Source organism: Pongo abelii, chromosome X (genome assembly GCF_028885655.2).
Source record: "Pongo abelii isolate AG06213 chromosome X, NHGRI_mPonAbe1-v2.0_pri, whole genome shotgun sequence".
In the NCBI taxonomy this organism is placed as follows: domain Eukaryota; kingdom Metazoa; phylum Chordata; class Mammalia; order Primates; family Hominidae; genus Pongo; species Pongo abelii.
The window spans coordinates 30,410,772-30,424,749 of record NC_072008.2 but is presented as its reverse complement, the minus strand read 5'-3'; the positions used below and the strand labels follow the sequence as shown (position 1 = coordinate 30,424,749).

Here is a 13,978-nt window from a genome sequence, read left to right as displayed (position 1 = left end):
TACCTCCCCTGAAGCTGACATCTCCCTTATTTCTCAGAAACTCACTAGAGATGATGTACATAGAACACCTAGGTTGTGCACTGTATTAGACTGTGCTAGGATAGGGACATAGAACACTTTTCACTTCTGTCCTAGGTAGGGGTTCTCTCTGGTTTTCCCACAACAGGAAAGTAAATGTTAGGGACAGTTTCCCATTCCAGGCTTAGTCTCTCAACACTGAAATGCACCAACTGTATAAAGCACCTAGTTTGTGCACTGTGACTATGTTCTCCTGCACTGGGACAAGAGCACAGGGCACATTCCATTCCTGCCCCAGGTGCAGATTCTCTCTGGTTTATCCGTGAGCACAAAATAACTGTTAAGAACTACTTCCCATTCGAGGCTTTGTCTCACACCTCTGAGAGGCACCATCTGAGGCCCTGGCCCCTCCCACAGCCTCATCCAGCCCACCACGTAGTTTCCCTTAAAATTACCTCCCAATGGGGGACTTGAGGTTTCCTAACACTCCAAACTGCCTTGCCTCAGGGCATTTACACTTGATTGCTCTCATCTCAAACCTCCTCTTTTTCTCATTCCTCCTTTGTACTTGTTCTTTAAGTCTTAGAGAGCACCTCATCATCTTTTTTTTTTTTATGACAGCTGCTCCCAGACTCTAAAATTAAATGGGCAAGAAATTGATTTGTTTTGGGGAAAACATTCCCAGTACTAACATGAAGACTTCCAAAGAGCTGATGATCAATTAATGATTAAGGAATAAACAAGAGAGTGAGTATGAAGTCCAATAAATTAGGATTTAGTCTCTCCTACATTCTTTAATAATCTAAGCAAATCCAGATATGTAACTCTTAATTTTATAAGAAGAAAGACTAAAAGGAATGAGGCAAACCAAGAATAGACAACTTTTTTAAAAAAAATTTTTTGATCTCAACAATTTTTAATACAGTGTTCAATCACATTTCCAACATAATCAGTACTTAAGAAAAATCACTATTTGTATGACATTTCTCCAAAGAAGACATAAAAATGTCCAATAGCTATACAAAGATGTGCTCAACATCACTAACCATCAGGGAAATGCAAATCAAAACCACAGTGAGATATCACCTCACACAAGTTAGGAAGGCTATTATAAAAACAAAAAACAAACAAAAAAAAAACAAAAACCCACTAGAGATGAATGTTGGCAAGAGTGTAGAGAAAATGGAACCCTTCTACACTATTGGTGGGAATGCAAATTGGTACAGCCATTATGGAATACAGTATGAGCTTTCTCAAAAAATTAAAAATGGACTACCATATGACCCAGCAATCCCTTGTCTGGGCAAAAGGAAATGAAATCATCACCTCCTATAGATATTTGTGCCCCCATGTTCACTGCAGTATTATTCTCAATGACCAAGTTGTGGCAACAACAAAAGTGTTTACCACTGGATGAATGGATAAAGGAATTGTGGTATATATGTACAATGAAACAGAAAACCAAATACTGCATGTTCTTTGTGGGAGTTAAACATTGAGTACACATGGACACAAAGAAGGGAACAACAGACACTGGGGCCTACTTAAGGGCGGAAGGTGGGAGGAGGGTGAGGATGGAAAAACTGCCTATTGTGTACTATGCTTATTACCTGGGTGATGAAATAATCTGTACACCAGACCCCCATGACATGCAATTCCCTATATAACAACCTGCACATGTACCCCTGAAACTAAGATAAAATTTTAAAAAATGTTATTTAGCCTTGAAAAAGAAAGAGATTCTGCCATTGCAACAACACAGATGAACTTGGGGGATGTTATGCTGAATGAAATAAACCAGACACAGAAAGAAAAATGCTGCATGCTATTAATATCTCTTATATGTAAAATCTAAAAAGAAAAAAAAGTTAAATACATAGAAAAAGAGAATAAAACAGTAGTTACCAGAGGCAGGGTGGGGAGAGGATGCAGAGATGCATGTCAAACAGTACAAAGTTGCAGTTTTATAAGACAAATAAATCTAGAGATCTAAAGTACAGTATGAGGACTACAGTTAATAATATTGTATTGCATACTGCAAATTTTCTAAGAGTAGATTTTAGCTGCTCTTACCACAAAACAAGGTAACTGTATGATATAATGGATATATTAAATTGCTTACCTGTAGTAAGCATTTCACCATGTACTGTAATGCATTGCTTAACAATGAGGATACTTTCTGAGAAATGCGTTGTTAGGCAATTTCATTGTTGTGCAAATATAATAGAGTATACTTACATAAACCTAGGTGGTATAGCCTACTACACACGTAGGCTATTTGGTATAGCCTATTGCTCCTAGGCCACAAACCTGTGCAGCATGTGACTGCACTGAAAACTATAGGCAAATGTAACACGGTGCTAAGTATTTATGTACCTAAACATAGAAAAGGTACAGTAAAAAATATGGTATAAAAGATTGTTAAAAATCATACACCTGTGTGGAGTATTTACCATTAATGTAGCTTGCAGAACTGGAAGTTGCTTTGGGTGAGCCAGTGATTGAATAGTGAGTGAATGTGAGGGCCTGGGACATTACTGTACACTATTATAGACTTTATAAACATTGTACAGTTAGGCTACACTAAATTCTCAAACGTAGTTTTCTTTCTTTAACAATAAATTAACCTTAGCTTACTGTAACTTTTTTTGCTTTATAAACTTAATTTTTTTTAGCTTTTTGACTCTTTTGTAGTAACACTTAGCTTAAAACATAAGCACATTGTACAGCTGTACAAAAATATTTTCTTTCTTTATATTCTTATTTTTTAAGCTTTTTTCTATTTTTACTTTTTAAATTTTTAAACGTTTTTGTTAAAAATGAAGACAAAAGCACACACATTAGCCTAGGCCTACACAAGGTCAGGATCATCAATATCACTGTCTTCCACCTCCACATCTTGTCCCACTGGAAGGTCTTCAGGGACAATAATATGCATGGAGCTGTCATCTCTTATGATAACACCACCTTCTTCTGGAATACAACCTGAAGGACCTGCCTGAGACTGTTTTTACAGTTAACATTTTTTTTTTTTTAGTAGAAGGAGTGCACTCTAAAATAATAAAAGTACCACCTGTAATCCCAGCACTTTGGGAGGCTGAGGCGGGTGGATCACTTGAGGTCAGGAGTTCAAGACCAGCTTGGCCAACATGGTGAAATTACATCTCTACTAAAAGTCCAAAAATTATCTGGGCATGGTGGCAGGCCCCTGTAATCCCAGCTACTCAGGTGGCTGAGGTAGGAGAATCGCTTGAATCCAGGAGGCAGAGGTTGCAATGAGCTGAGATTGCACCACTGCACTCCAGCCTGGACAACAGAGCAAGACTCTGTCTCAATTATTACTACTTTTAATATTACTACTTAATTAATATTAATATTTTAATAGTACTACCTATTAATATTACTACTTATTTAATATTACTCGAATATTATTACTACTACTACCCCATCTCAATTCTTATTACTTTTAATGGCAAAAAATGTAATTACTTTTGCACCAACCTGATTAAAAAAACTATAGTATAATAAAGATATAAACCAGTGACATTGTTATTATCAGTATCAAGTGCTATGTACTGCACATAACTGTATGTGCTATACTTTTATAGGCCTGGTAGTGCAGTCGGTTTGTTTTCACCAGCATCACCACACACATGTAAACAATACAGTTTTTTAGCTCCATTATAATCTTATGAGACTGCCATTGTATATGTGGTCCTGATTGAAACATCATCATGTGGTGCGTGGCCATATATGTATATCAAAAGGTCCTACTGTACAACTTAAATTTATACAATAAAAAAGTCCTTATTCATATGCTATGTTATCTTGTTCTGGACCACAAAGAGAGACCTAAGGATTTTCAATTTGTTGATAAAAAAATACCAGCACTTTTACATTTATATATAGAAAACAGAAATAAATATGTTATCCATGTTATTCATAAACACAGATACTGAAGCTAAATAAATCTTCTATTAAAATGAATACATTTTAAAAGTACCAAAAATAAAAAAGATACATCTTCCAATTATTCAAGTAGAGCAAAAACAAAAATAAGACATACAATGTGTTTGCCCTAGGTCGAAATTGACTCTCCACTACTTAGAATGTTGACTTATCTTTTCAACTACAAAGTGAAGAATCTGTCTCAGATCTCATTAGATGTAGGAGGAGCAGCTGGACCTGGCTCTGGTATGTGCCATGGCCATGGCAGTAGCACAGCCCTGGCTGCAGCTCTGGCTCAGGCTCCCTCTGCTTCATCTTTCAAGGCCTCTCTATATTTCATCCAGCCATGGAATTCAGGACCTCCAAGGGTCAACAGCAGGGCCTGAACTCTTCGGGACCCCAGTGTTCTGGGTGGGTGCTTTCTTAATTACTTTTAAGGGATCTGGCATTTGTATCCAACAGATCTTGGGTCTTACCTCTCTCCTGACCTAAGCTTGCCCTCCTTAGGCCAAAGCTCTCAAATTCCTGACAACTGTGAAAAATAAATGAGAGGATGCTCATCCTGACAGTTCTGCCTGGGACCCTCTAGGTTTGAAAGCAGGCAGGGGCTAGTCTTTTTGTAATAACCAATATTCTGCAGTGTTTGTTTTTCCAGTCCTGATTTATGTATGTCCTCATACAGGCTCTTGCCAGTGGGATTAAAGGCTTCCTGGGAAATGCCACATCTCTGCAAACTCTTGAGCAGTGTCCTCTCTGCAAACTTTTCAGAGAACAGGCCCCTGCCCTAGGAGTGATGCAATATGGGAAATCCACAGCACAAGGCAGGGGGTCCAGGATAGGTGGTAGGCTATAAGAGAAAAAGCAAATGTCCATCTCCTATTCTTGCCCAGCCAGACTTAGGATCTCATGTAACTTCTGTGGTGATATATTTACTTTTTATAAGGAAGTGGCTGAGTCAGATGATTTTTTTTTGTACCTCCTCATTTTTTGAATTTATTGGACATCACAATAAATTATGTCATCAAAATATTATTTTTTTCCTTACTCAAACCTTCCATTTATTTTGATATTTTTATTGTTCTGGCTATATATTACAGTCCAACAGTTTGGCCACAGTCTTTCTTTTTATTGCCTCTGGTACATTTTGCAGTAACGAGAGCAAAAGTTAATTAAGGAACAAGGTCATCCTTAGTCTGAGAGGAGTGGCACAATGTGGGCTTTTGACTAACTCAGACCAGAGTTCTCATCCCAGCCCTATCATTACTAGCAGTGTGACTTGGGCACATTACTAAATTCTATGAGCCTTAGGTTCTGCATCTATGGAATGGGTTTGGTAAGCCCTGTCTGGCAGAACTGACAGGATGTGGGTAATGAATGGAAAGCACTTGGCACAGTGACTGGCATGTATTGCATCTCTTCTGCTGACTGGTAGCTGAACTTTCAGACCAAAGATTTCCCCTCCCCTAGACTGTATATAAAGAAGTGATGAGGTGCCTCCCCTGACAGCCCTGCTCTGAGTCTTCTAAGGCTGATATCAAAGGGTAGGGCATGACACTTTGTTGTCCCCTCTATTCAAGGCTATGTTGTGCCCTCAGTCTCCACTCAGATTCCCTGATTTTACTCCTGGCAGGGCCTGGGGATCCCCTCCTTCTTGACCTGATGACATCTCCTCAAAGTGAGGCCCACACCTTCCTAAGATCCAGCAAGAAGAAGCAAGGATGGCCTCATCTGGCTATATACCTGCCAATGGTCTCACAAGAATGAAACCTGTGGCAGGCAGTTCAAGGCCCTATCATGGGTAGTTCCATGCAGGGTCCCAACTCAGGGTCCTAAATTTTTAACTTCTGAACAGGCCTAAGATTTCTTTTTCTGTTGATGTGAGACTACCACCCTAAGATCAAGACCCTCACTTCCCTTGTTACCCTTGAGTAGGACCTGATGGGAAACTCCACCTGACATTTCTGCTTGGGGTCTCTGAGGGCTGACAGTAGGGAGGATTCTGTGTGGCTCCTACTGATGTGGGGTCTGTGGTCCCATACTCTTCAGTTTCCTCATCCTTATTCCTGTCACACCCTGTGCAAATCCTCCCTGTCTTGATTTGAGGCCTATCTCCCCATATGAAGGGAATTGAAGACCAATTTCCTGGTACACCCTAAGAAGAAGTAAAATTTGCTTCATATTGTCATAACTGCTCATGTTCTCCCTAGGCTAACAGTAGTGGAAGGAATCTGTGTTACCCCCACTGTTGTGGGGTAGGTGTTCACCTCAGTCTTCAGGGTCCTCACATTTACTTCTGCAACAACCTAGAAATCTTCTCTCTACTGACCTGAGGCTGCCCACTTTGTTAATATTTTTCACCTCTGCGAGATTACCTGGGAAGAAGTGAGTATGATACCTCATGTCATCATGTCCAGGTCTCAGGTCGGACAACAGGGACAAGGTTCAATGTGACCCTCTTCTTTCTGGGAGGGGTCCCCTCATTGTCACTCAGTGTCATCATGTTGAATCCTGTTAAGGAGCCAATCTCCTCCCTCTACTGAATGGGGCCTCTCCCATTAGTCCAAGGACTTCATGTCTCTGAGACCACTCCCCTCCCCTCAGCAAATGTGGGGTAACCTCAGCCTGAAAGCTATGCTTATGGCCTCCCAGGGCATAACTTTTTCTTTTCTTTTTTTTTAAGATGAAGTCTCGCTCTGTTGCCCAGGCTGGAGTGCAGTGGCGCGATCTCAGCTCACTGCAAGCTTCGCTTCCCAGGTTCAAGCAATTCTCCCTGCCTCAGCCGCCCAAGTAGCTGGGATTATAGGCGCCCACCATCATGCCCAGCTAATTTTTGTATTTTTTAAGTAGAGATGGGTTTTTGCCATGTTGGCCAGGCTGGTCTTGAACTCCTGACCTCAAATGATCCGCCCACCTCGGCCTGCCAAAGCGCTGGGATTACAGGCATGAGCCACTGCGTCCGGCCCGGCATAACTTTCTAAGGACATCCTTGTTCTGTTCACCTCTCTAGCAGTTGTTTGCCTCTTTCCTCATATGAGATTTTTACCTTAATACCTATCATGGTCTGGGATTCCACTCGTTGCTTAACTGGGAGGCCAGCCTGTAAATCAAGTCTCTCATCTCCTTGATTCTCCAGGAAGAAGACAGGGGCACCTGGGCCTGCCAGCTCCTCCCTGGGCCTCCTAGGGCTAATAGCAAAGGAATGACTAGAGGCAGGCCTGCCAGTTATGGGTTGAGTGGTCCCCATATCCACATGCCAGGCCTTCACCTTGACTCTGCCCCCTTCCTGGGACTCCACTCCCTACTGACCTGAGGCCATAGCCTTCAGACCAAAGTCCTCACCTTGCTGGGACCTGAATTGGAAGTCAAGTGTCCACCAGGACAGTTCTGGACTTCACAAGACTAACAATTGGAACTTGACTTTACAGGCCCCCAGCTGTTCTGGCTGGGTCCTTCCATCATCCTCATTTAGGTTTATTACGTTCATTCCTATAAGAGGCTGGGATTCCTTTCCCTACTGACTTGAGGATGCTGCCCTTAGGGCTCTTATGTCTCTCAGACACCTGAAGAATATGTGAGGGGATGCTCAGACAGCTCAGCCTAGGACCGTGTCTGAGAGCAGAAGGGAATGGTCTATGTTAAACCGCTGCCTGATATTCTGGGATGTTGGTCTCCCCAGCCCTCATCTTGGCTCTGTCTCTTGGATTAAATGCTTCCTGCAAAATGCCACATCTCTGCAAATTCTAGAACAATTTTCTCTCTGTAAACATTGCAGAGAATGGGTCCCTGTCCTAGGAGTGGTGTGATACCGCAAAGCTGTAGCACAAAGCAGGGGGCCTAGGATTGGAGATGGGTAGCCAGAGATAAGACACATTGATCTATTTCTTCTCTTTATCAGCCAGCCTTACATTCTCATGTAATTTCTGTTCTGATAGATTTATTTTCTACAGGGAAGAGATTGTTCAGGATGATTTGGGGAGCCCCTGATCTTTTGAGGTTATCTAACATTGCAAATGTAGACAATCATACTATCACTGAATATTGCCTCTTTTACTTATTTATACCTCTCTGTTTTTTTGGTATTATTGTTGCTGTGGCTATGTATTCCAATCTACTAGTTTGGGTTACAAGGTTATTCTTTTTATCACCTGAAACACATTCTGCAGTAATGAGAAGAAAACGGAAATATTTTTTCAAGGTTTGCCTCAGGCTGAGAGGGGTGGAACAGGGTAGGCTCTAGGGTAATTCAGATCAGGAGGCTTATCCCAACCCTTTCACTACTGGCCCTGTAAACTTTGGCAAATTACCAAACTCAGTGAGCCTCAGACTCTTTACCTTAAAGTGGGTTTGATAAGCCCCATCTCGTAGTACTGGTGGAATATATGTAATGCATGCAAATGTGCCTGTCTCGTCAACTGAGACATCAGGAAGTGGCAATTACTACTATGATGATTTTGATCAGAGACATTACCAACCTTCCAGTTGAGATTAAAAAAAAAATCCAGGATATCTCAGAGAATATGCAACATTTTTTTTTTCTTTCTTTTTTTTTTTTTTAGAGGGAGTTTCGCTCGTTGCCCAGGCTGGAGTGCAATGGCGCAGTCTCGGCTCACAGCAAACTCCGCCTCCTGGGTTCAAGTGATTCTCCTGCCTTAGCCTCCTGAGTAGCTGGCATTACAGCCATGTGCCACCATGCCTGGCTAATTTTGTATTTTTAGGAGAGATAGGGTTTCTCCATGTTGGTCAGGCTGGTCTCGAACTCCCGACCTCAGGTGATCCGCCCATCTCAGCCTCCCAAAGTGCTGGGATTACAGGTGTGAGCAACTGCACCCGGCCGAGAATACGCAACATTCTAAGACTGAAAAACCCCATTCAGCCAAAATGCTGCTTAGCAATGAAAACTATTGCTTTCATCACTTCTTTTTCCTGTCTTTTATTTTTTATGAAGTATCTCACCTTCTTCCACAATGACAGCTTCTCCTAGAATCTACAATTGCATGAGTACAAGCTTGGTCTTCTTTGACTAAACATTCCCAGTACAAGCAGGAAGACTCTCAAAGAACAGATGCTCAATTAAAATATTTAAAGTAAGAGCCATAAACAAGAGGATTAACTAACTATGGTTTAATTTCTCACACATTCTTGAATAACATAAACAAATCCAGGTATGTATCTTTATGAAAAGAAAGATTAAATGAAGTAAACCAAGAATTGACCATTTTTACCCCTCTGGCTTCTGATCCCAAATATTTCACTATGGGGTCTTCCACATTTCCAAAGATATTTCTATTCTAATGCCACATTTTCTTATCCTGGATTACAAAAGTGATTTAAGGATTTTTATTAATAAGTTGTTTCACTCAAAAAACAAAACACTTTCTACTGTCCCTGAAAAACAGCAATAACAGGGTGATCTATATCATTTGTAAATTTACATTCTGAATCTAAATAAACCTGTTGAAAGAAACACTAGTTGAAAAAGAGAAAAAAAAAGTCAACAAGTTATTCATGCATAACAAGAACAAAGGTTAACAGGCCTTTTGAATTACAAAGTAAAGAATCTGCCTAAGACCTCATTGGGGGTGAGAACAGCAGGTAAACTTGGCTTTGGGAGATTGATTGGCTATGGCAGTAGTGCAAGGCCTGGCTACAACTCTGGCTCAGACTCCGGCTTTCTCTTCATCTTTCAAAGCCTCTTCATAATGGGTTGGGAAGGCACAGGGGGTGGTACCATTTACCTTGGCCAAAAACTCCAGGACTTTCATCTTGCTGGTTTCAGCATAGGCTCTCGGACCCCACAGGAATTGAAAGCATGGGGGATCACTGTTGGGCACCTGCTTGTACTCCAGATATTTTTCCTGCACCAGGTCTTGGGTGATGAGCTTCCGGGGTTCCCCAAAGACTGAGTGCTCCTCTCCATCATAGACTCCCAACATATTCAGGAATTCCCAGATCTCTTCCTCAGTGGCAGAGTTGCCATTTAAGAAGATCACACCCAGGAGAGGCATCAGAAGCCTGCTCCTGGGAAAGTCCCAGGAACTGAGCATGGATTCTTCATCGGTGAGGTCTACCTTGTTGAAGGTGTAAGTGTGGCCGTTGGGGTTGACTTTATTCAGCTCAATGCCAAAGGCAACATTGAGGCGCTCAGAGGCTTTCTTGAGGATCTCAGGGAAGTGCTCCCTGAACCTTTTGCCAACAATCTTCAGCATTTCTCCCTTTGTAACGGACTCTTTTATTTTATACTTGTACAACAGGAACTGCACCAACATCCCTGACTTCCTGGTTAGAGGATCTTCGCTTGAGCTCTCAGTAGATGTTGAGGCCTGGGAGGAACTTGCATTTTTCTCACCTTGGCGGCCCTTGGCACCTTTTTTAGATTTTGTGGATGAAACACCTGCAGCCGCAGCAGCAGCAGTGGTTGGGGCTCTCTGAGGCTTCTGGGGAATGCCAGCAGCAGGAGGGCTTGAAGCAGCACCCCCAGAAACAGAAGAGGAACAGCAGGGGGCCTCTTCTTCCTCCGCTTCAGTGACCTGAGGAACACTGAGACCCTGGGTCTCATCTCGGGCCTTGCGGCGTTTCTCACGGGCACGGAGCTTACTCTTCTGACCACGAGGCATGATGGCTGGGTACACCAAGAAATGTGGGCAGGAGAATAGGTGGTTAGTATACCTGAAGATGGGAGAATGAGATCTGTGAGCACCTTCAGCTGGAAGACCCCATCTTAGCTTTACTGAAGGAAGCCTGCCTTTGCAAGTTTCCCTGAAGGCACTGTTCTAGAAAGCCACAAGGCTCCTGTTGTCCTGTTTATCCTTTCCCCTGAGACACCAGAGAAGAACCACAGAACCCCTACAGTGAGTTTCAGACTGCATTCTGTCAGCCCTGCCTTGGGCTTACTATGGTGACAGGAGGTACTGGCAGTGGGGCCTCCTGTCTTCTGGTGTTTGGGGTTTTATCAGTTAACTTTTAGGATTATCATATGAAGTCTTGGCAGGGCCTGAGCCACTCCCTTCCGCTGTTGTGAATTTGACACCTCAAAGCACCCTGGGACTCATGAGAAGAAATTGAAGGGGTGCCTCAATCCACCACCCTGACAAGTGACACCCAGTGCTGAGAGTTCAGTGGGGTCTTTGATGTCTTGAATCATTAAAGTCTTCAGCTCTCATTCAAGGTCCCCACCTTGGCTTCATGTAGGGCTTGGCACCAGCCCCCTTCTGCTGAGTGGTGGCTACACTGTCAGACTAAGAATCTCACCTCTCTTAGATCTTATATAAAAAAGAGAGGGGGACACTAAACCTGATAACCCTTTCCTGAGCTTTCTAGGGCTGAAAATAAAGGGTTGAACTGGATTCTTTGATGTCTCCACTGTTAAGGGTTCAGTGGTCCCTTGACTTCTCACTCAGATTCCTCAATTTGACTCCTGGTAGAGGAGCTCTCCTTTTTATTGAACTGAGGCCTATGTCGTCATACTAAGATCGAACATCCCTGAGAACCCATAGGAGGAAGTGAGGGTGGCCTTATCTGACCAAATGTGGTCTTCCCAAAAGTAAAAGCTGTGGCAGGCAGATAACTGCCCTGTGATAGATGGTCCCACATACAGTCCCAACTCAGCCTCTAAATTTGACTCATGAGAGGGTCTAAGATTCTTCCCTGATATGGTTTGGATCTGTATCCTCACTAAATCTCATGTCTAATTGTAATCCTCAATGTTGGAGGTGGAGCCTGGTGGGAGGTGACTGGATCATGAGGGCAGGTTTCTCATGAATAGTTTAGCACCATTCCCCTTAATGATGAGTTCTCACGAGATCTGGTCATTTAAAAGCGTGTAGCACCTCCCCTGGCCTCTTGATCCTGCTCTGGCCATGTAACATGTCTGCTTCCCCTTCACCTTACGCCATGATTGTAAATTTCCTGAGCCCTGCTCCCAGAAGCTAAGCAAATGCCAGCATCATGCTTCCTGTACAGCCTGCAGAACTGTGAGCCAATTAAACCTCTTTTCTTTGTAAATTACCCAGTCTTGGGTATTTACAGTAACGCCAGAATGGACCAATTAATACATTACTTCTGTTGACAAGTGATCACCACCCTCAGATTAAAACCCTCATTTCCCTGTTACCCTTGAGTGGGAACTGATGGGCACCTCTGTTTGACATTTCTGCCTGGGGTCTCTCAGAGCTGACAGTACTGAGGATTGTGTGACTCCCACTAATACGGGGTGGGAGCTCCCTGCAGTCCTCAGAGTTCTTACCATAACATCTGGCACAACCTGGAAACCCTCCCTCTGGTGAACTCAGGCTGCCCTCTTTTTTTTTTTTTTTTTTTTTTAAGAGACGGAGTCTCGCTCTTTCACCTAGGCCAGACTGCAGTGGCTCTATCTCGGCTCACTGCAAACTCCGCCTCCTGGGTTCATGCCATTCTCCTGCCTCAGCCTCCAGAGCAGCTGGAATTACAGGCGCCCGCCACCGTGCCCGGCTAATTTTTTTTTGCATTTTTAGTAGAGAGGTTTCACCGTGTTAGCCAAGATGGTCTCGATCTCCTGACCTCGTGATCCGCCCGCCTCAGCCTCCCAAAGTGCTGGGATTACAGGCGTGAGCCACCACGCCCGGCCAGGCTGCCCTCTTTAATGGGGTCCTTCACTTCTCTGAGATGTCCTGGGGAGAGTGAGTGCAACTCAACATGCCAACATGCTCAGGTCTCCCTGGTCTGACAACAAGAGTGGGCTCTATGTGGCACTTCTTTCTGGTTGGAGTCCCCTTCTCATCACTCAGTGTCACATCCTTGCTTCCTGTTAGAGACTGGGTCTCTCTGTTGCATTAGACCTACCCCATTACACCAAGACCCTCACCTCCCTGAGACCACCTCCAGAGGAAACTAGAGAGCATCTCAGCTTGCCAGCTTTGCCCTGGCCCTCCTATTGCTGGCAGCAGATGTGGGTCTGGGATGTAGCCCTCAACTTCTTTAGTCCCTGGAGAGGAAGTCAGGTTGCTCCGCATTTGTCATGTCAGCCTGGGACCATCTAAAACCCAGTGTCACCTCGGCCTGAGAACTGCCCAGCATGACTCCTCTTTTGGGTAGAGGTCCACTCTTTAATACTCAGAGTCCTCACCTTAACCCCAGTTAGGTTTTAGGTTGATACCATATGAGCAGAAGCAGGGCTGCTTCCTAGGTTCAAGGCCCTCCCCTCCCTGAGACTTTCCAGGCACAGCTTTGCTGGGGCCTCCCAGAGCCGTCTGCAGGGACGAGACTTAGTGAGGCCACCTTTGTTAAGGGTAGGAGATGTTCTCTTCAGTCCACATTTAGGGCCCTCAAATTGATTTCAGTTAGGGCCTACACCCACCCTATGTGCAGAATGAGGCCTATTCCCTGCGTCCAAGCCTCCTTCCCCCGAGACTGCCCCTCCCCCCACCCTTCCCCTACCCTGGAACTTTGCAGGTGCAATACTGCCGGACGGCTTTACCGGAGCCTCTCAGGACCAAATGCAGAAGCGGGACTTAGTGGGGCCCTCTTTGTTACAGGTGGGGGTGGTCTCTTCAGTTTACACTCAGGGTCCTCACCTTGACTCCCGACCAGTCCTGAGAATTCACCCCTGGCTGACCAGACGCGGCACCCCCTACACTCGCTCGGGTCCTCGCCTCCAAAGCGGAAGTCAGGATGCGCCACATCCGCTCGGGTCTTTTTTTTCAAAGCGGAAGTCAGGATGAGTCACATCCGGCAGCCCGTGGCGTCTGAGGGCTGACGGCCGGACGCTACTGGACGTCACTGTTCTAGCGTTGCTGGTCCCTACTTCTCCACTAGGGGTCCTCACCTCAGTATCTGGCAGCCTGGGACGAATATGCGTGCTGACCCAAATCCGCCAGCCTCCAAACAATACCCCTACTTCCCTCAGCCCCCACCGTGGAAATTTGAGCGTGTCACACAGGCCACCCCTGCCTGGGTCTCACAGGCCTGACAGCAGCGGCAGGGCTCTGTGAATGTGCCTCTTTTGGGGAGAGGTCTTCTCATCCGCCCTCAGAGTCCT

The 13,978-nt window shown here is 44.3% G+C and overlaps 1 protein-coding gene across 2 annotated transcripts; it reads right to left on the bottom strand.

Annotated features, from left to right (window-relative positions):
- Positions 1–9,072: 9,072 nt before the first annotated feature.
- MAGEB2 (MAGE family member B2) lies at positions 9,073–13,607 on the bottom strand. Of its 2 annotated transcripts, none has more exons than XM_024240778.3 (2): positions 13,515–13,607; positions 9,073–10,632 (listed from the first exon to the last, which is right to left on the bottom strand). In XM_024240778.3, the coding sequence occupies exon 2, from the start codon at positions 10,578–10,580 to the stop codon at positions 9,624–9,626; it is 957 nt and encodes a 318-aa protein (XP_024096546.1). In that variant the 5' UTR covers positions 10,581–10,632; positions 13,515–13,607; the 3' UTR covers positions 9,073–9,623. The 2 variants fall into 2 exon arrangements, with proteins under 2 accessions (XP_024096546.1, XP_002831539.1); XM_002831493.3 differs by having other exon boundaries at positions 9,073–10,585.
- Positions 13,608–13,978: the final 371 nt, after the last annotated feature.